The sequence below is a fragment of the Scyliorhinus torazame genome, chromosome 14 (assembly GCF_047496885.1).
Source record: "Scyliorhinus torazame isolate Kashiwa2021f chromosome 14, sScyTor2.1, whole genome shotgun sequence".
Classification (NCBI taxonomy): Eukaryota; Metazoa; Chordata; class Chondrichthyes; order Carcharhiniformes; family Scyliorhinidae; genus Scyliorhinus; species Scyliorhinus torazame.
The window spans coordinates 171,169,135-171,188,913 of record NC_092720.1 but is presented as its reverse complement, the minus strand read 5'-3'; the positions used below and the strand labels follow the sequence as shown (position 1 = coordinate 171,188,913).

Genomic DNA, 19,779 nt, shown 5'->3' with positions numbered 1-19,779 from the left:
AGTACCCCCGGATCGCTACGCGATGGGATCTGGAGGCCAGGGAGATACTTTGATTGGTAGGGTGTACCTTAAGGGAGCAGCGCCTTACCGTATTTGGATGTACAAAGCTCTCGGTGCTCCCGGGGTCCAGTAGGCAGGAGGTCACGTTGACTTTCACGCTGGTGGATGCGTTGGTCAGAGTGTGTGGTCGGGACTGGTCGATTGCCATGGAGGCAAGCCGTGGTTGATCGTCAGGTAGTGAGGCAGCCGTTGGTATCCATGTGCTGCGGGGTGGACAAGATGGCGGCGCCCTGAGATCCTGAGATTACAAAATGGCGGCGCCCATGGAACGCACGTGTTGTGCGGGGGAGAAGATGGCGACACCCATTGGTCGCACATGGCCTGGGGAGGAGAGGAGGATGGCGGCACCATTGTCCGTGACCGGGGGGTGGTGGGGGAGACCGCGGCCGCTGAGCGGGCCTGGCACAACGCAGTGAAGTGGCCCTTCTTCCCGCAGGCCTTACAAAGAGCAGCGCGGGCCGGGCAGCATTGGCGGGGGTGTTTTTGCTGGCTGCAAAAATAGCACCGGGGCCCCCCTGAGATCACTGGCTGGCGCGTAGCGCAGGTGTATTGGGTGGGTAGCGCCCCCGCTGGGGCAGCTGCATGTGGGGCCCATGAAGCGTAGGAGGAGTGGGTCGCGCGGTTGGGGGCGTAGGACTGGACATTGCGCAGGGCGACCGTCATGGAGAGCGCTAGTGTTTTAGTCTCTGCGAAGTCGCCCCTTCTAGGAGCCGCTGCCTGATAACATCAGAACCAATCCCAGTTACAAAAGCGTCCCGCATAAGGAGATCTGAGTGCTCCTTAGCTGTAATGTCCTGGCAGTCACAGTCCCGAACTAGTGGGATCAGGGCCCTCCAGAAGTCCACGATTGACTCACCAGGTAGTTGAGTACGCGTTGCAGGCGCGTGTCTGACGAAGAGCGTGTTCGTCTTCTGTTCATAATTTTCTGTGAGTTGAGTCATGGCATCAGCGTAATTGGTCGCATCCTGGATCAGCTGGAAGACTTTGGAGCTGAGTCTGGAGTACAAGATTTGGATCTTCTGAGCCTCTGGAACAGGGATCGGCACTGCGTTGATATATGCTTCAAAACAAGCTAGCCAGTGCTGGAAGTCCTTTCTGGCGTCGCTTGCGTGTGGATCCAGCTGCAGGCGATCTGGTTTAATCCGGAGGTCCATCTTCTGAATCTGATACTAATAAATTGAGGCACTAATATCAGAACTCAGTGGTTTACCACAGAGACAAAGAGAACTGCGTATCGGAGGTGGTCGCAGAGGACCAGACGGGCTTTGTTAAGGGTAGAGAGCTAACTGGAAACATCAGATGCCGCTCCCCCCACCCAGTGGGGAAGAGAGCACCAGAGGTGATCGTCATCGTGGACGCAGAAAAGGCCTTCAACAGAGTCGAGTGGAAGTACCTCTTTGAGCTGCTGGAGAGGTTTGGGCACGGAGCGGGCTTCACCTTGTGGGTGAAACTCCTGTGCAATGCCCCAAGGGGAGCGTTCGGAACAACACCACCAGCCCTGAATGCTTCCAGCTGCACAGAGGCCCAAGTCCGGGTTGCCCACCGTCCCCGCTCCTGTTTGCCCGAGCAATTGAACCCCTGGTGATGCTCTCCGAGACGGGAAAAGCTGGAAGGATATCCGAAGAGGGGGCAGAGAGCACAGAGTTTCACTCTATGAGGATGACCTCCTCCTCTACGTCTCGAATCCACAGAATGGCCTGAAAGCAATCATGCAGCTCCTGAAAGAGTTTGGAGCCTTCTCGGGCTACAAACCCAACCTGGGCAAGAGGGAAGCATTCCCTGTGAACCCAAACAGGGAAGGGGCAGAGCTGGAGGGATTCCCATTTAAACTAGCCCTGAATCAATTCAACTACCTGGGGATCCAGATAGCCCATGACTGGACACGGATCCACAATTGGAATCGGACCAGTCTGGCGGAGGAAGTTAAAAAGGACCTACAGAGATGGGATGCACTCCCACTTTCCCTGGCGGGGAGGGCGCAGATGATCAAGATGAACGTAATGCCCTGGCTCCTCTTCCTGTTTAGATCCGTACCGATCTTCATCCTCAAGGCCTTTTTCCATAATATAGACAAAATGATCATGGCATCTGCGTGTGTGTGGGAACGCTAGCAGTCAGGAACTTTTACGTAGCGGACGGACTAGCGACCTTGGGTGAACTGACGGAAGATCTAGAACTACCGATAGGACAGGAACGCAGCCACCTCCAAGTCAAACACTTTCTCCGTAAGGAGATGGCGAGGCTCTCCAAGACCCCGAGGGACACACTACTAGAGGAACTAATAAACACAAACAGCAAGGAGGGGGGGAATAGTGGGAGCATCTATGGACGGTTACTGGATAGGGCAAGAATACCACTGGATGAAGCCAGACGAAAATGGGAGGAGGAACTGGATACAGAAGTGGGCTGGGGCCTGTGGAGCGAAGGACTGAGCAGGGTGAACTCCACCTCCTCCTGCGCAAGGCTCAGCCTCCTGCAGCTTAAAGTGGTGCACAGAGCGCACCTGACCAGAAACCGTATGAGCAGGTTCTTCTCGGAGGTGGAGGACAAATGCGAACAGTGCCAGAGGGGCCCGGCCAACCACACCCACATGTTCTGGGCTTGTCCCAGACATGTGGGGTTCTGGGCAGCCTTCTCAGAGGCAATGTCCAAGGTTGTGGGAGTGAGGGTGAAGCCATGCCCGAGAGTGTCCGTCTTCGTGAGCTCGGGCAAGCCAGAGCTTCAGATAGGGAAGGGGACCGACGCTTTTGCTTCCCTAATTGCACGCCGGAAAATCCTGCGCGGCTGGCGATCAGTAGCACCACCCACAGCTGCAGACTGGCGGGCAGACCTGGCGGAAAGATTAAGTACACCATCCGAGGGTCGGACCAGGGCTTCCACAAACCATGGGGGCTAGTCGTCAGCTTATTCCAAGACTTGTTCTCGGCCAACGACAACTAGGGAGAGGGGCGAGGGGTGGGGGAAGGGGGAGAGCAGACAAGAACGCACGCAACAAGGAGCAAAGGGGAAAGAGGAGACGAGAAGGGAACCCAAGGGAGTAACAGAGAGAAAAATGGGGAAAAAGGGAGGAGGAGAGGGAGCAGGAAGCCACCCTCCCGCCCCACCCCGAACGCACAAGGACAACAACAAAAGCCGCGGAAAAGATGAGCAGAGTTCAGTAATATGACACCCAGGGCGAAGGGGGGGGGGGCAACCAACGGGGGCAGGGAGGGAGAGTGGATGGTGAGAATGCATGTTAGAAAGTACGTAAATAAGAAGCTGCACAACATGTAAATATCAAGTGCACTGTTCGTTAAATTGTTATTCTGTCAAAATCAAAAAAGGTCAATAAAAATGTTTTTTAAAAATGCACTGAGGGAGCACTGCACTGTCAGAGGGTCAGTACTGAGGGAGTGCTGCACTGTCAGAGGGTCAGTACTGAGGGAGTGCTGCACTGTCAGAGGGTCAGTACTGAGGGAGTGCTGCACTGTCAGAGGGTCAGTACTGAGGGAGCACTGCACTGTCAGAGAGTCAGTACTGAGGGAGTCTGCACTGTCAGAGGGTCAGTACTGAGGGAGTGCTGCACTGTCAGAGGGTCAGTACTGAGGGAGTGCTGCACTGTCAGAGGGTCAGTACTGAGGGAGTGCTGCACTGTCAGAGGGTCAGTACTGAGGGTGTGCTGCACTGTCAGAGGTTCAGTACTGAGGGAGTGCTGCACTGTCAGTTGGTCAGTACTGAGGGAGTGCTGCACTGTCAGAGTGTCAGTACTGAGGGAGTGCTGCACTGTCAGAGGGTCAGTACTGAGGGAGTCTGCACTGTCAGAGGGTCAGTACTGAGGGAGTGCTGCACTGTCAGAGGGTCAGTACTGAGGGAGTGCTGCACTGTCAGAGGGTCAGTACTGAGGGAGTGCTGCACTGTCAGAGGGTCAGTACTGAGGGTGTGCTGCACTGTCAGAGGTTCAGTACTGAGGGAGTGCTGCACTGTCAGAGGGTCAGTACTGAGGGTGTGCTGCACTGTCAGAGGTTCAGTACTGAGGGAGTACTGCACTGTCAGAGGGTCAGTACTGAGGGTGTGCTGCACTGTCAGAGGTTCAGTACTGAGGGAGTGCTGCACTGTCAGAGGGACAATACTGAGGGAGCACTGCACTGTCAGAGGGTCAGTTCTGGGGGAGTGCTGCACTGTCAGAGGGTCAGTTCTGAGGGAGTGCTGCACTGTCAGAGGGTCAGTTCTGAGGGAGCGCTGCACTGTCAGAGGGTCAGTACTGAGGGAGCACTGCACTGTCAGAGGGTCAGTACTGAGGGTGTGCTGCACTGTCAGAGGTTCAGTACTGAGGGAGTGCTGCACTGTCAGAGGGTCAGTTCTGAGGGAGTGCTGCACTGTCAGAGGGTCAGTTCTGAGGGTGTGCTGCACTGTCAGAGGGTCAGTACTGAGGGAGTGCTGCACTGTCAGAGGGACAATACTGAGGGAGCACTGCACTGTCAGAGGGTCAGTTCTGGGGGAGTGCTGCACTGTCAGAGGGTCAGTACTGAGGGAGTGCTGCACTGTCAGACTGTCAGTTCTGAGGGTGTGCTGCACTGTCAGAGGGTCAGTACTGAGGGAGTGCTGCACTGTCAGAGGGACAATACTGAGGGAGCACTGCACTGTCAGAGGGTCAGTTCTGGGGGAGTGCTGCACTGTCAGAGGGTCAGTACTGAGGGAGTGCTGCACTGTCAGACGGTCAGTACTGAGGGAGTGCTGCACTGTCAGAGGGTCAGTACTGAGGGAGTGCTGCACTGTCAGAGGGACAGTACTGAGGGAGCGCTGCACTGTCAGAGGGTCAGTACTGAGGGAGCACTGCACTGTCAGAGATGCTGACATTTGGGTCCCTCATTCCACTGGGGCACATTTTGTCCTGTTGGGTGAATGTTAATGATCCCATGGTGCCCTGCGAAGTAGAGAAGTCAAATGTTGTTTCGTAACCTGGACAACATTGACACCTGCGCCGTCAGCACTACACGTTCATTTGCTCACGTGTTTACTGCTCTTAGTGGGGAGTTGCTGTGCACCTTTTGGGGGGTGTGATTTAGTACATCGCGGTGACATTCACAGGTCTGTCATAATCATGAATCTTTCTTTTAATATTCAGAGGCTGCCAGATGTGGTGTGACGACTGAGGACTGTGAGGGAGGAATGAGTACACAAAATGAAATCTTACCTCCGCCACAAAAGTAGCCTAATTTTTTCTTTAGCAGCTTATTGTGTTTCCAGTCGTAAGTGACAGCAGTAGCAACAAAGGCAATCAGGATCATCACCATAACGACACCGATAATCACACCCGATATGCCACCTTCAACTGATTAAATCACATGATTAGTCTCAGCTCCCAGCGCCCATCTCCGAACACCGTATATCCCAACCCTGTGCAAGGGGTGTTCTTTGTCCCATAGCATGTTCCTGAGCTTGTATCACTGGGCTCGGGGTTCGAGAGAACTGATGAGAGAGAACTGGCCTCAAGCGTCATTCCTGATATCGAATCCTACCAGAAAACCCCTCCAGTGCAAAAGGAGGCCATTCGGTCCACCGAGTCTGCGCTGACCCTCTGAAAGTGCACCCTGACTAGCCCCATTCTCCTGTCCTATCCCCCATAACCCCACCTAACCTGCACATCTTGGACACTAACGACAATTTAGGGGGTGGCAAGGTGGTGCAGTGGTTAGCACTGCTGCCCACTGCACTGAGGACCCAGGTTCGATCCCAGTCCTGGGTCACTGTCTGTGCAGAGTTTGCACATTCTCCCTGTGTCTGCCTGGGTTTCACCCCCACAACCCAAAGATGTGCAGGTGAGGTGAATTGGCCACGCTAAATTGCCCTTTAATTGGAAAAAAAATAATTGGGTACCATAAATTTATATTTAAACAAACTAAGGGCAATTTAACATGGCCAATCCACCTAACCTGCACCTATTTGGACTGTGGGAGGAAACCGGAGCACCCGGAGGAAACCCACGCAGACAGTCACCCAAGGCCAGAATTGAGGCCAGGTCCCTGGCGCTGTGAGTCAGCAGTGCTAACCACTGTGCCACCTTCGGCCCATCATTCCCATGCAGGCCATCACCAGGAGCATTTCAGGTACTTGCCACTCCTGGATATCCCTGCTCATTCCCCCCACCCCCCCTTCCAGGGGCTGTTTAGCACAGGGCTAAATTGCTGGCTTTGAGGTTCGATCCCAGTCCTGGATCACTGTCTGTGCAGACTTTGTACATTCTCCCTGTGTCTGCCTGCGTTTCATCCCCATCTCCCCTTCAACCATGCCTCCTACAGTCCCTGACCCCTCTGAGTGGGGTAAATGGCTTCTCCCATCTCCCCTGCACATGATTTCCTACCCCCCTCAACAGCCCCGTGCACCTCGACCAAACCTCTCCCTCAGTGGTTGTGGGGAAGGTCCTTATTTATCCCGAGCTCACCAGGATGCTTCAAGGCAGCTGTGCGCTGCTCCCTAGGGGAGGAATGAGGTGAGCGAGGATGCTGACGTTGCGGGGTCTGTGTTTGAAAGGGGAGGTTTGGCTCTGCAGGGAGTTGAGGGGAAGAGGCAGGGTTGCACAGAGGATAAAGGGGGATACACATCGCCCAGCCAGCGGGAAGGGCCGGAAAATTTCAGCACACATTCTTCCTGTTTTCCCATCCCGGTCCATTCCCATTCCTTCTTCTCCAGTTCTCTGCCGGAGGCACAACGTTCATCATGGGTGGGGTGAGGCTGGAGGCCCCCGTGTCCGTTCCAGCCACAATAAGGAATCAAACCCAATGCTATTGGCCCCACTCCGATTCCCAATGCCCCCCCCCCACCCAACACCAATGACCACCTCTCCGCCCTGTTCCCCGCCCACTCAGCCAACCAGCACCAACCCCCCATCAAAAGAGTCTGAGTTGCTAAGTGAACCTTTCCAACATGTTGGAGCCTGGAGTTGTGGATAGGGACGGTGGAGGCTCCCATTTCTTTCCATCACATGGCTGACCAGCATTTGCCCCTGCACTTCCCGTTTGTGATTGGTGTGAGCTGGAAGGATTTCCGAGTTTATTTTCCCTGTGAGGCCACGTTATGAACGCTCCTTCCTTATCCATCAAGTCCTGGGGGTGGGACTCAAACCCGGAGCTTCCGGCTCAGAGGCAGGAATGCTACCCACTGCACCACAAGATCTCCATGTTCCCATCCCCTTATCGTTCCCCTTGCTTATTCCGGTGATCCACATCGCTTACCCTGTTAAATTCTCATTCCATCTCCCAGCTCCCATCCATCCCTTACCCAGCATCCTCCCCATTCTGTCCCAGGATTATTCCCAATGCCCAACTCCCGAGTCATCCTCATGCCTTTTTGCAGGATATCCCTATTCTTTCTGCCAGACCTTTCGCGTTCCTTGTCCCAGGAATGACCTCTCCCTCTCCTGGATTATTCTGGTACTTTATCCCAGATAATTGTTCATTCCCATTCCTGGAGCTGGGTTGTACCAACCCCCCACCCCCAGCAGGTCACTCAGCCTCCACCATTTCTTACCCCAGGGTTTCTTCAATATTACTGGCAAGCTGCTGTGCTGGACATGACACACGTGGCTGCGGGAATCACCGGCTTTGGTCTCGAAGTATATCCTTGTCTGGTAGGTGCCATCGTGGTTGGGCAGAATGCCAGTGCTTTGGGGACGTACGAGGGGTTCTCCGTCCGTATGCCAGCTCACATTGATGGCTTGTGGATAAAAGCCAGTGACCAGACAGTGGACATTGACATTCTGGCCGTCTGAGGTCTTTGTGTGATAGACTATCACGTCTGGGACATCTGAGGAGACACAGAAAGAGTGCGTGAGGGGGGATCACTTTGACCGTACACTATACTGGATCCTTGTGTATGTGTGTTTCTGTCGTTGTCTGCGTCCGTGTGTGTGTCTGTCTGTGCCCATGTGTGTGTCTGTATATATATATATGTATATATCTTCATGTCTTTGTGTATCTGTGTGTGTGTTTGTGTCAGTGTGTACATAGGTGTGTGACTGTGTGTGGGTGTCTGTATGTCTGTGTCTGTGTGTCTATGTATGTGTGGGTGACTATGTGTGTGAGTGTGTCTGTGTGTCTGTATGTGTATGGGTGGGTGCCTGTCTGTATGTATGTGGTCGTGTGTGTGTGTGAAGAGGTGTGTGGGCGTGTATGCATGTGTGCATGTGTGTGTGCATCTCTATGGATCTGTATGTCTGTGTGTGGATCCGTGTGTGTGTGTGGATCCGTGTGTGTGTGTCGGGGTCTGTGTGTGCGTGAATCCGTGTGTGTGCTTGTGTGTAGAGGTGTGTGGGTGTGTATGCGTGTGAGTTTGTGGGTGTGGATCTCTGGATCTGTATGCCTGCGTGTAGGTCTGTGTGTGTGTGGATCCGTGTGTGTGTGGGTCTGTGTGTGTGTGGATCCGTGTGTGTGTGGGTCTGTATGTGTGTGGATCCGTGTGTGTGGGTCTGTATGTGCGTGGATCCGTGTGTGTGGGTCTGCATGCAGAAATGTGTGGGTGTGTATGCATGTGGGTTTGTGTGTGTGGATCTCTATGGATCTGTAAGTGTGTGTGGGTACGTGTATGTGTGTGGATCCATGTATGTGCGTGGGTCTGCGTGTGTGTGTGGGTCTGCGTGTGTGTGTGGGTCTGCGTGTGTGTGTGGGTCTGCGTGTGTGTATCTCTGTATATGCGTGTGGCTGTCAATAGGTGTGCGTCTGTGTACATTTGTGTCTCTATTTGTGTGCGCCGGTCCGTACGTGTGCGCGGGTCCATACGTGTGTGGACCCGTATGTGTGTGGACCCGTACGTGTGTGTGTGTGTCCTTCTGCCATGCTCCGTACCACTTCCCCTCACTGTACCACGTGCAGTGCTCTGTTACTGTGATTCATCCCCTGAATGCAATGCTTTCTGCTCGTCCTTGCCTGGTGCTGTCGCCCACATATTTGTCCCCTAGACCTGCACATTGTGACCCACAATCTGTGACCTGTGTACTGTGCTGCATACTCTCTCTGTGCCCGGTGTACTCTGCAATGTGCTGTCTCTGTGCCCGGTGTACTCTGCAATGTGCTGTCTCTGTGCCCTGTGTACTCTGCTGTGTGCTGTCTCTGTGCCCTGTGTACTCTGCTGTGTGCTGTCTCTGTGCCCTGTGTACTCGGCTGTGTGCTGTCTCTGTGCCCTGTGTACTCGGCTGTGTGCTGTCTCTGTGACCCGTGTACTCGGCTGTGTGCTGTCTCTGTGCCCTGTGTACTCGGCTGTGTGCTGTCTCTGTGACCCGTGTACTCGGCTGTGTGCTGTCTCTGTGACCCGTGTACTCGGCTGTGTGCTGTCTCTGTGCCCTGTGTACTCGGCTGTGTGCTGTCTCTGTGCCCTGTGTACTCTGCTGTGTGCCGTCTCTGTGACCCGTGTACTCGGCTGTGTGCTGTGCCCTGTGTACTCTGCTGTGTACTGTGTCTGTGCCCTGTGTACTCTGCTGTGTACTGTGTCTGTGCCCTGTGTACTCTGCTGTGCGCTTTCTCTGTGGCCCGTGTACTCTGCTGTGTGCTGTGTCTGTGCACTGTGTACTCTGCTGTGTGCTGTCTCTGTGCCCTGTGTACTCGGCTGTGTGCTGTCTCTGTGACCCGTGTACTCGGCTGTGTGCTGTCTCTGTGACCCGTGTACTCGGCTGTGTGCTGTCTCTGTGACCCGTGTACTCGGCTGTGTGCTGTCTCTGTGACCCATGTACTTGGCTGTGTGCTGTCTCTGTGACCCGTGTACTCGGCTGTGTGCTGTCTCTGTGACCCGTGTACTCTGCTGTGTGCTGTGTCTGTGCCCTGTGTACTCTGCTGTGTGCTGTGTCTGTGCCCTGTGTACTCTGCTCTGTGCTGTCTCTGTGCCCTGTGTACTCTGCTGTGTGCAGTTTCTGTGCCCTGTGTACTCTGCTGTGTGCTGTGTCTCTGCCCGGTGTACTCTGCTGTGTGCTGTCTCTGTGCCCTATGTACTCTGCTGTGTGCTGTGTCTGTGCCCTGTGTACTCTGCTGTGTGCTGTGTCTGTGCCCGGTGTGCTCTGCTGTGTGCTGTCTCTGTGCCCTATGTACTCTGCTCTGTGCTGTCTCTGTGCCCTGTGTACTCTGCTGTGTGCAGTCTCTGTGCCCTCTGTACTCTGCTGTGTGCTGTGTCTGTGCCCGGTGTACTCTGCTGTGTGCTGTCTCTGTGCCCTATGTACTCTGCTGTGTGCTGTGTCTGTGCCCTGTGTACTCTGCTGTGTGCTGTCTCTGTGCCCTATGTACTCTGCTGTGTGCTGTGTCTGTGCCCGGTGTACTCTGCTCTGTGCTGTCTCTGTGACCCGTGCACTCGGCTGTGTGCTGTCTCTGTGACCCATGTACTCGGCTGTGTGCTGTCTCTGTGACCCGTGTACTCGGCTGTGTGCTGTCTCTGTGACCCGTGTACTCTGCTCTGTGCTGTGTCTGTGCCCTGTCTACTCTGCTGTGTGCTGTCTCTGTGCCCTGTGTACTCTGCTCTGTGCTGTCTCTGTGCCCTGTGTACTCTGCTGTGTGCAGTCTCTGTGCCCTGTGTACTCTGCTGTGTGCTGTGTCTGTGCCCGGTGTACTCTGCTGTGTGCTGTCTCTGTGCCCTATGTACTCTGCTGTGTGCTGTGTCTGTGCCCTGTGTACTCTGCTGTGTGCTGTGTCTGTGCCCGGTGTACACTGCTGTGTGCTGTCTCTGTGCCCTATGTACTCTGCTCTGTGCTGCCTCTGTGCCCTGTGTACTCTGCTGTGTGCAGTCTCTGTGCCCTGTGTACTCTGCTGTGTGCTGTATCTGTGCCCGGTGTACTCTGCTGTGTGCTGTCTCTGTGCCCTATGTACTCTGCTGTGTGCTGTGTCTGTGCCCTGTGTACTCTGCTGTGTGCTGTCTCTGTGCCCTATGTACTCTGCTCTGTGCTGTCTCTGTGACCCGTGCACTCGGCTGTGTGCTGTCTCTGTGACCCGTGTACTCTGCTGTGTGCTGTGTCTGTGCCCTGTGTACTCTGCTGTGTGCTGTGTCTGTGCCCCGTGTACTCTGCTGTGTGCTGTCTCTGTGCCCTGTGTACTCTGCTCTGTGCTGTCTCTGTGCCCTGTGTACTCTGCTGTGTCTGTGCCCTGTGTACTCTGCTGTGTGCTGTGTCTGTGCCCGGTGTACTCTGCTGTGTGCTGTCTCTGTGACCCGTGTACTCTGCTGTGTGCTGTGTCTGTGCCCGGTGTACTCTGCTGTGTGCTGTGTCTGTCCCCTGTGTACTCTGCTGTGTGCTGTCTCTGTGCCCTGTGTACTCTGCTCTGTGCTGTCTCTGTGCCCTGTGTACTCTGCTGTGTGCAGTCTCTGTGCCCTGTGTACTCTGCTGTGTGCTGTGTCTGTGCCCGGTGTACTCTGCTCTGTGCTGTCTCTGTGACCCGTGCACTCGACTGTGTGCTGTCTCTGTGACCCGTGTACTCGGCTGTGTGCTGTCTCTGTGACCCGTGTACTCTGCTGTGTGCTGTGTCTGTGCCCTGTGTACTCTGCTGTGTGCTGTGTCTGTGCCCCGTGTACTCTGCTCTGTGCTGTCTCTGTGCCCTGTGTACTCTGCTGTGTGCAGTCTCTGTGCCCTGTGTACTCTGCTGTGTGCTGTGTCTGTGCCCGGTGTACTCTGCTGTGTGCTGTCTCTGTGCCCTATGTACTCTGCTATGTGCTGTGTCTGTGCCCTGTGTACTCTGCTGTGTTCTGTGTCTGTGCCCGGTGTACTCTGCTGTGTGCTGTCTCTGTGCCCTATGTACTCTGCTCTGTGCTGTCTCTGTGCCCTGTGTACTCTGCTGTGTGCAGTCTCTGTGCCCTCTGTACTCTGCTGTGTGCTGTGTCTGTGCCCGGTGTACTCTGCTGTGTGCTGTCTCTGTGCCCTATGTACTCTGCTGCGTGCTGTGTCTGTGCCCGGTGTACTCTGCTCTGTGCTGTCTCTGTGACCCGTGCACTCGGCTGTGTGCTGTCTCTGTGACCCATGTACTCGGCTGTGTGTTGTCTCTGTGACCCGTGTACTCGGCTGTGTGCTGTGTCTGTGCCCTGTGTACTCTGCTGTGCGCTTTCTCTGTGACCCGTGTACTCTGCTGTGTGCTGTGTCTGTGCCCTGTGTACTCTGCTGTGTGCTGTCTCTGTGCCCTGTGTACTCTGCTCTGTGCTGTCTCTGTGCCCTGTGTACTCTGCTGTGTGCAGTCTCTGTGCCCTGTGTACTCTGCTGTGTGCTGTGTCTGTGCCCGGTGTACTCTGCTGTGTGCTGTCTCTGTGCCCTATGTACTCTGCTGTGTGCTGTGTCTGTGCCCTGTGTACTCTGCTGTGTGCTGTGTCTGTGCCCCGTGTACTCTGCTGTGTGCTGTCTCTGTGCCCTATGTACTCTGCTCTGTGCTGTCTCTGTGCCCTGTGTACTCTGCTGTGTGCAGTCTCTGTGCCCTGTGTACTCTGCTGTGTGCTGTGTCTGTGCCCGGTGTACTCTGCTGTGTGCTGTCTCTGTGCCCTATGTACTCTGCTGTGTGCTGTGTCTGTGCCCTGTGTACTCTGCTGTGTGCTGTCTCTGTGCCCTATGTACTCTGCTGTGTGCTGTCTCTGTGCCCTATGTACTCTGCTGTGTGCTGTGTCTGTGCCCGGTGTACTCTGCTCTGTGCTGTCTCTGTGACCCGTGCACTCGGCTGTGTGCTGTCTCTGTGACCCGTGTACTCGGCTGTGTGCTGTCTCTGTGACCCGTGTACTCTGCTGTGTGCTGTGTCTGTGCCCTGTGTACTCTGCTGTGTGCTGTGTCTGTGCCCCGTGTACTCTGCTGTGTGCTGTCTCTGTGCCCTGTGTACTCTGCTCTGTGCTGTCTCTGTGCCCTGTGTACTCTGCTGTGTCTGTGCCCTGTGTACTCTGCTGTGTGCTGTGTCTGTGCCCGGTGTACTCTGCTGTGTGCTGTCTCTGTGACCCGTGTACTCTGCTGTGTGCTGTGTCTGTGCCCGGTGTACTCTGCTGTGTGCTGTGTCTGTCCCCTGTGTACTCTGCTGTGTGCTGTGTCTGTGCCCCGTGTACTCTGCTGTGTGCTGTGTCTGTCCCCTGTGTACTCTGCTGTGTGCTGTCTCTGTGCCCTGTGTACTCTGCTCTGTGCTGTCTCTGTGCCCTGTGTACTCTGCTGTGTGCAGTCTCTGTGCCCTGTGTACTCTGCTGTGTGCTGTCTCTGTGCCCGGTGTACTCTGCTCTGTGCTGTCTCTGTGCCCTATGTACTCTGCTGTGTGCAGTCTCTGTGCCCTGTGTACTCTGCTGTGTGCTGTCTCTGTGCCCGGTGTACTCTGCTCTGTGCTGTCTCTGTGCCCTGTGTACTCTGCTGTGTGCAGTCTCTGTGCCCTGTGTACTCTGCTGTGTGCTGTCTCTGTGCCCGGTGTACTCTGCTCTGTGCTGTCTCTGTGCCCTATGTACTCTGCTGTGTGCTGTGTCTGTGCCCGGTGTACTCTGCTCTGTGCTGTCTCTGTGACCCGTGCACTCGGCTGTGTGCTGTCTCTGTGACACGTGTACTCGGCTGTGTGCTGTCTCTGTGACCCGTGTACTCTGCTGTGTGCTGTGTCTGTGCCCTGTGTACTCTGCTGTGTGCTGTGTCTGTGCCCCGTGTACTCTGCTGTGTGCTGTCTCTGTGCCCTGTGTACTCTGCTGTGTGCTGTGTCTGTGCCTTGTGTACTCTGCTGTGTCTGTGCCCTGTGTACTCGGCTGTGTGCTGTCTCTGTGCCCGGTGTACTCTGCTGTGTGCTGTCTCTGTGCCCTGTGTACTCTGCTGTGTGCTGTCTCTGTGCCCGGTGTACTCTGCTGTGTGCTGTCTCTGTGCCCGGTGTACTCTGCTCTGTGCTGTCTCTGTGACCCGTGCCCAATTCTCCATGCACTGTGCCCTGTGCAGTTGGATCTTGTGTTTCCCCAGGTTGGAAGATGCCTGCACTGTAACTGGATGAGGTAGAATGTGTGTGCAGAGGGGGTGATGATGTGAGAATGTGATTCCCACTGCTTTACTGGATAATGTGGCAGGATGTCCCGAGTCACACCTACCTTTGCGATTGAGTGCCGCAGCTCCATACCCGAGGTAGGTGTTTAGCCAATCAACACAGATCTTCTTGGTGTACTGTTGCTTGTATTGGTTGTCGGCCTTGTTCTTATTCCACTTGTCCTGGGTGGTCCGGGCGAACCGAGAGGCAGCAACCCAGGTGGCACGCTCCACGTCAAAGCTGATCAACTCTTGCCCGTTGAAAGCATATTGACGAACTCCGCTCACTTGTCCGTCATCACCCACCTCACAGCCTGAGGTGTACTGCAGGAAGTTCCGATCTAAAGACAGGCCAATAATCAGCACCAACATCTCAAGGACATGAAGTCAGTCACTTACACTGCAACTCAAATACTCAAAACCCAAGCAACACTCTTACACGAGAGCCAGCTCACCATTATGCACACTCTAACAACGGGGCTTGCTCACCATCGTGCTTCATTCCCTCGGTCACTCTCTAACACAAGTGTGTGTTCACTATTAAACACACTCTCTGTGAATCTGGTCACTTTCTAACATGAGTGTGTGTTCCCCATTAAACTCAATGCGGAACTGTCATGCTCTAACATGGGGGGGTCACCAATAAACTCCCGTGAACCTGTGTCACTCTCTAACACGAGTGTGTGTTCACCATTACACACACCCGTGAACCTCGGTTATTCTTTTCCATGAGTGTGTTCACTACTGAACACTCCATTGTGAACCTGTGCCACTCGTTGGCAGCAGCACGGTGGCACAGTGATTAGCACTGTTGCGTCACAGCTCCAGGGTCCCCGGTTCGATTCCCTGCTGGGTCACTGTCTGTGCGGAGTCTGCACGTTCTCCCTGTGTGTGCGTGGGTTTCCTCCGGGTGCTCCGGTTTCCTCCCACAGTCCAAAGATGTGCACATTAGGTGGATTGGTCACGCTAAATTGCCCTTAGTGTCCAAAAAGGATAGGTGGGGTTACTAGGTTACGGGGATAGGGTGGAAGTGTCGGCTTAAATGGTGTGCTCTTTCCAAGGGCCAGTGCAGACTTGATGGGCCAAATTGCCTTCTTCTGCACCGTAAATTGAATGAAATAGTTCTATGAAACAGGAGTGTGCTCACCATTACACACACCGTTAAACTGGATCACTTTCTACGACAAGCATGTGTTCAGTATTGCACCGCCCCCTTTGAACCTGGGTCACATCTAACACGTGTGTGTTCACTATTATACTCTCCAATGTGAACCTGTAACTTTCTAACATGAGTGCACGCTCATCCGTGCACCTGGGACACTCTCAGCCATGTGTGCGCTCACGATTGCACACCCCGTGGACCTTTGTCACTCTCCGACACGAGTATGTGCTCACTGTTATGCACTCCATGGTGAACCTGTGTCATATGCTCACATGAATCTGTGTTCACCATCACACACAACTCTGTGAAACTGTGTCACTTTAAGACGAGTGTGTGTGATCACTATTACACCCTCCGTACAGACAGTGACCCAAGCCAGGAATCAAACCTGGGACACTGGAGCTGTTCCAACCACTATCCTACCATGCTGCCCGAGGTACTTCCACTCGACTCTGCTGAAGGCCTTTTCTGTATCCAGGGAGACGATCACCTCTGGTGTTCTCTTCCCGGATGTTAACTGTCTACCCTTAACTAAGCCTGTTTGATCCTCTGCGACCACCTCTGGTACGCAGTTCTCCAGTCCCTTGCCAGGACTGTTGCAATATTTTCGCATCCACATCGAGCAGCAAAACAAGTCAGATTGATCCGCATTGCACGACCCCTCTCCGAACCTGGGTCTCGCTCCAACACGAGTGCACGTTCACCATTGCACGACCCCTCTCCGAACCTGGGTCTCGCTCCAACACGAGTGCACGTTCACCATTGCACGACCCCTCTCCGAACCTGGGTCTCGCTCCAACACGAGTGCACGTTCACCATTACACGACCCCTCTCCGAACCTGGGTCTCGCTCCAACACGAGTGCACGTTCACCATTGCACGACCCCTCTCCGAACCTGGGTCTCGCTCCAACATGAGTGCACGTTCACCATTGCACGACCCCGCTCCGAAACCTGGGTCTCGCTCCAACACGCGTGCATGTTCACCATTGCACGACCCCTCTCCGAAACCTGGGTCTCGCTCCAACACGAGTGCATATTCACCATTACACAAGCCCTCTCCGAACCTGGGTCTCGCTCCAACACGACTGTGCACTTACCTTTGTCATTGCTGCCTGTTCTCTTGGTTGCGATGCGCACGTTGGCCATCGATAGCTTCTCTCGATCCATCAATCTCTGTGTCTCCTGAGTCCAGTAGTCTGGCTCCACTGATGAGTTCATCCAGGGCATCCGTGCGATGTCAATCTTGCTCTCGCTGTCAAAGTAAGTAATCTGAAGCCCATCGAGCACTCCAACGTGAATGAAGTTGGGGAACTCACCACTGTTCAGCATCGAAGTGTAGTAATACATCAGAGAGTGCCTCACTGTAAAAGGCAAAACAAAATCCACCCTCATTACAGGGACAGCAACATGAAGACTTTACCACACACCCCTCCACCCCAACACCACGACTCCGGCCCAACACAATCTGCACGAGGGCCGACGAAGCTGAAACTAACGAAAAAATATTCAGATCAATGCTTATTTGATGAAAACGAATCAAAAAAACGAATGAAGAAATGACGATGAAAGACATGTGATGAAAGGCTATGCACCACAGGGCCTGATCTTAAAGAGCAAGAAGAGAGGGGGAGGGTGGAAGATGGAGTGTCAGTAAGAGAGGGAGGAGTGAGGGGAGGGATGCGAGGGGGTTTCGGGATGCGAGGGAGGTAGGGTTGGTGAAGCAGAGGGGAGGGGAGAGAGGGTGGGAACTGAGGTAGGGCAGTGAGGAGGCAGTGAGGGAGGGGGTGAGGACGGAAGAGGGGGGTAACACGCAGACACACACCAGCCTTTTTGCTCAGAGCGAAAGTAAAAGCAGAGTCACAGCTCAGTTCCACCCACACACTGACATCACTGCAGCTATTTGATAAACAGCCATTTCTTAAAGGTGCATGCAGTACAGCTATTTGATAAACATCCATTCCTTAAAGGTACTCTCACATGGCAGGGAGAGCTGCACTGTCAGAGGGTCAGTACTGAGGGAGTGCTGCACAGGCAGAGGGTTAGTACTGAGGGAGTGCTGCACTGTCAGAGGGTTAGTACTGAGGGAGTGCTGCACTGTCAGTCCGAGTGTTAGTATAGAAGGAGTGTTGTACCATCTGACGATCAGTAATGAGGGTGTGGTGCACAGTCAGAGCGTCAATCCTGAGGGAGTGCTACATTGTCAGAGAGTCTGTGCTGAGGGAGTGCTGCGCTATCAGAGGGCCAGTACTGAGGGAGTGCTGCATTATCAGAGGGCCAGTACTGAGTGAGTGCCGCACTGTCAGAGGGTCAGTACCGAGGGAGGTCTGCACTGTCAGAGGGTCAGTACTGAGGGAGTGGCACACTGTCAGAGGGTCAGTACTGATGGAGTGCCGCACTGACAGGGGGACAGGACTGAGGGAGTGCTGCACTATCAGAGGGCCAGTACTGAGGGAGTGCTGCACTATCAGAGGAACAGTACTGAGGGAGTGCCGTACTGTCAGTGGGTCAATACTGAGATAGTGCTGCACTGTCAGAGGGTACGTAATGGGGGGAGTCCTGGACGGTCAGAGGGTCAGTACTGAAGCAGTGCTGCACTGTCGGAGGGTCAGTACTGAGGGAGTGCTGCACTATCAGAGGGCCAGTACTGAGGGAGTGCTGCACTGTCAGAGGGTCAGTATTGAGGGAGTGCCGTACTGTCAGTGGGTCACTACTGAGGGAGTGCTGCACTGTCAGTGGGTTAGTACTGAGGGAGTGCTGCACAGGCAGAGGGTCAGTACTGAGGGAGTGGCGCACTGTCAGAGGGTCAGTCCTGAGGGAGTGCTGCAGTGTCAGAGAGTCAGTACTGAGGGAGTGCTGCACTGTCAGAGGGTCAGTACTGAGGGAGTGCTGCACTGTCAGAGGGTACGTAATGGGGGGAGTGCTGCACTAAAAGAGGGTCAGTACTGAGGAAGTGCTGCACTGTCAGAGGATCAGTATTGAGGGAGTGCTGCACTGTCAGAGGGTCAGTACTGAGGCAGTGCTGCACTGTCTGAGGGTCAGTACTGAGGGAGTGCTGCACTGTCAGAGGGTCAGTACTGAGGCAGTGCTGCACTGTCTGAGGGTCAGTACTGAGGGAAAGATTCACTGTCAGAGGGTCAGTACTGAGGGAGTGCTGCACAGTCAGAGGGTCAGTACTGAGGGAGGGTTGCACTCTCAGTGGTCAGGACTGAGGGAACGCTTCACTGTCCGAGGTTCAGTACTGAGGGAGTGCTGCACTGTCCGAGGTTCAGTACTGAGGGTGTGCTGCACTGTCAGAGGGTCAGTACTGAGGGTGTGCTGCATTTTCAGAGGGTCGGTACTGATGGAGAGCTGCTCTGTCAGAGGGTCAGTACTGAGAGGGTGCTGCACTGTCAGAGGGTCAGTCCTGAGAAAGTGCTGCACTGTCAGAGGTTCAGTACTGAGGTAGTGCTGCACTGTCAGTGGGTCAGTACTGAGGGAGTGCTGCACTGTCAGACTGTCAGTACCGGAGGCGTGCTGCACTGTCAGAGGGTCAGTACTGCGGGAGTGCTGCACTGTCAGAAGGTCAGTACTGAGGCAGTGCTGCTCTGTCAGAGGGTCAGTACTGTGGGCGTGCTGCACTGTCAGAGGGTCAGTACTGAGGGAGTGCTGCACTGTCAGACTGTCAGTACTGAGTGCGTGCTGCACTGTCACAGGGTCAGTATTGAGGGAGTACTGCACTGTCACAGGGTCAGTACTGAGGGTGTGCTGCACTGTCAGAGGGTCAGTACTGTGGGCGTGCTGCACTGTCAGTGGGTCGGTACTGAGGGTGTGCTGCACTGTCAGAGGGTCAGTATTGAGGGAGTACCTCACTGTCACAGGGTCAGTACTGAGGGTGTGCTGCACTGTCAGAGGTTCAGTACTGAGGGAGTGCTGCACTGTCAGAGGGTCAGTACTGAGGGAGTGCTGCACTGTCAGAGGGTCAGTACTGAGGGAGTGCTGCACTGTCAGAGGGTCAGTACTGAGGCAGTGCTGCTCTGTCAGAGGGTCAGTACTGAGGGCGTGCTGCATTGTGAGTTGTGCTGTCTTTCTTTGAGCCATTAATCCCCGGCTTTCTGTGCTTTCTCTGGTAATCGTATAAAACTCTGGGTGACTACATCAAATAGAAGCAGTGTGTGGAGTGTGGGATCTTTAGGGTTCGATTGTACCCTTTGCCCTGCCCCAATATTGTTCCCTGAATCAACTTTAGCATTACAGATTATTTGCTGTCTTTCTCAAATTATCACAGTGACCACACTTCAAAAAGTACTTCATCGAGGCTGTGGGACATCCTTGGTTAATAACCCTCCATATTATCTACAGTACCACTTGTCGGCCTTTAATGGCCACACATCTCCCAGAGCCACTCCCTTACTCTCAACCAGCTTCCAAAAAGTTTTACTATCACCTTTCTACTCCCCAAACTCTGATTTTTGTTCTTCTGAAAACCCTCAATTTAAACCTTCTGTTCCTTTGTTGTTCGCTCTATTTCTGGAACTTTATGATGCGACCATTATTTCACTCAAGGACTCGTATCGGAGTAAACAGTAGTTTTAATTAACTATCAACTTTGCCTGCCTGCGACTGGTACAT

The 19,779-nt window shown here is 54.2% G+C and overlaps 1 protein-coding gene across 1 annotated transcript in view; it reads right to left on the bottom strand.

Annotated features, from left to right (window-relative positions):
* LOC140389076 (uncharacterized) overlaps nt 1-19,779 on the bottom strand; it is a 114,687-nt gene that overhangs the window by 76,396 nt on the left and 18,512 nt on the right. The window contains exons 2-5 of the mRNA XM_072473237.1: nt 16,269-16,532; nt 14,074-14,349; nt 7,567-7,842; nt 5,234-5,371 (exon numbers count right to left, since the gene is read on the bottom strand). Coding sequence (XP_072329338.1) covers nt 5,234-5,371; nt 7,567-7,842; nt 14,074-14,349; nt 16,269-16,532 — 954 coding nt within the window. The remainder of the gene's footprint in view (nt 1-5,233; nt 5,372-7,566; nt 7,843-14,073; nt 14,350-16,268; nt 16,533-19,779) is intronic.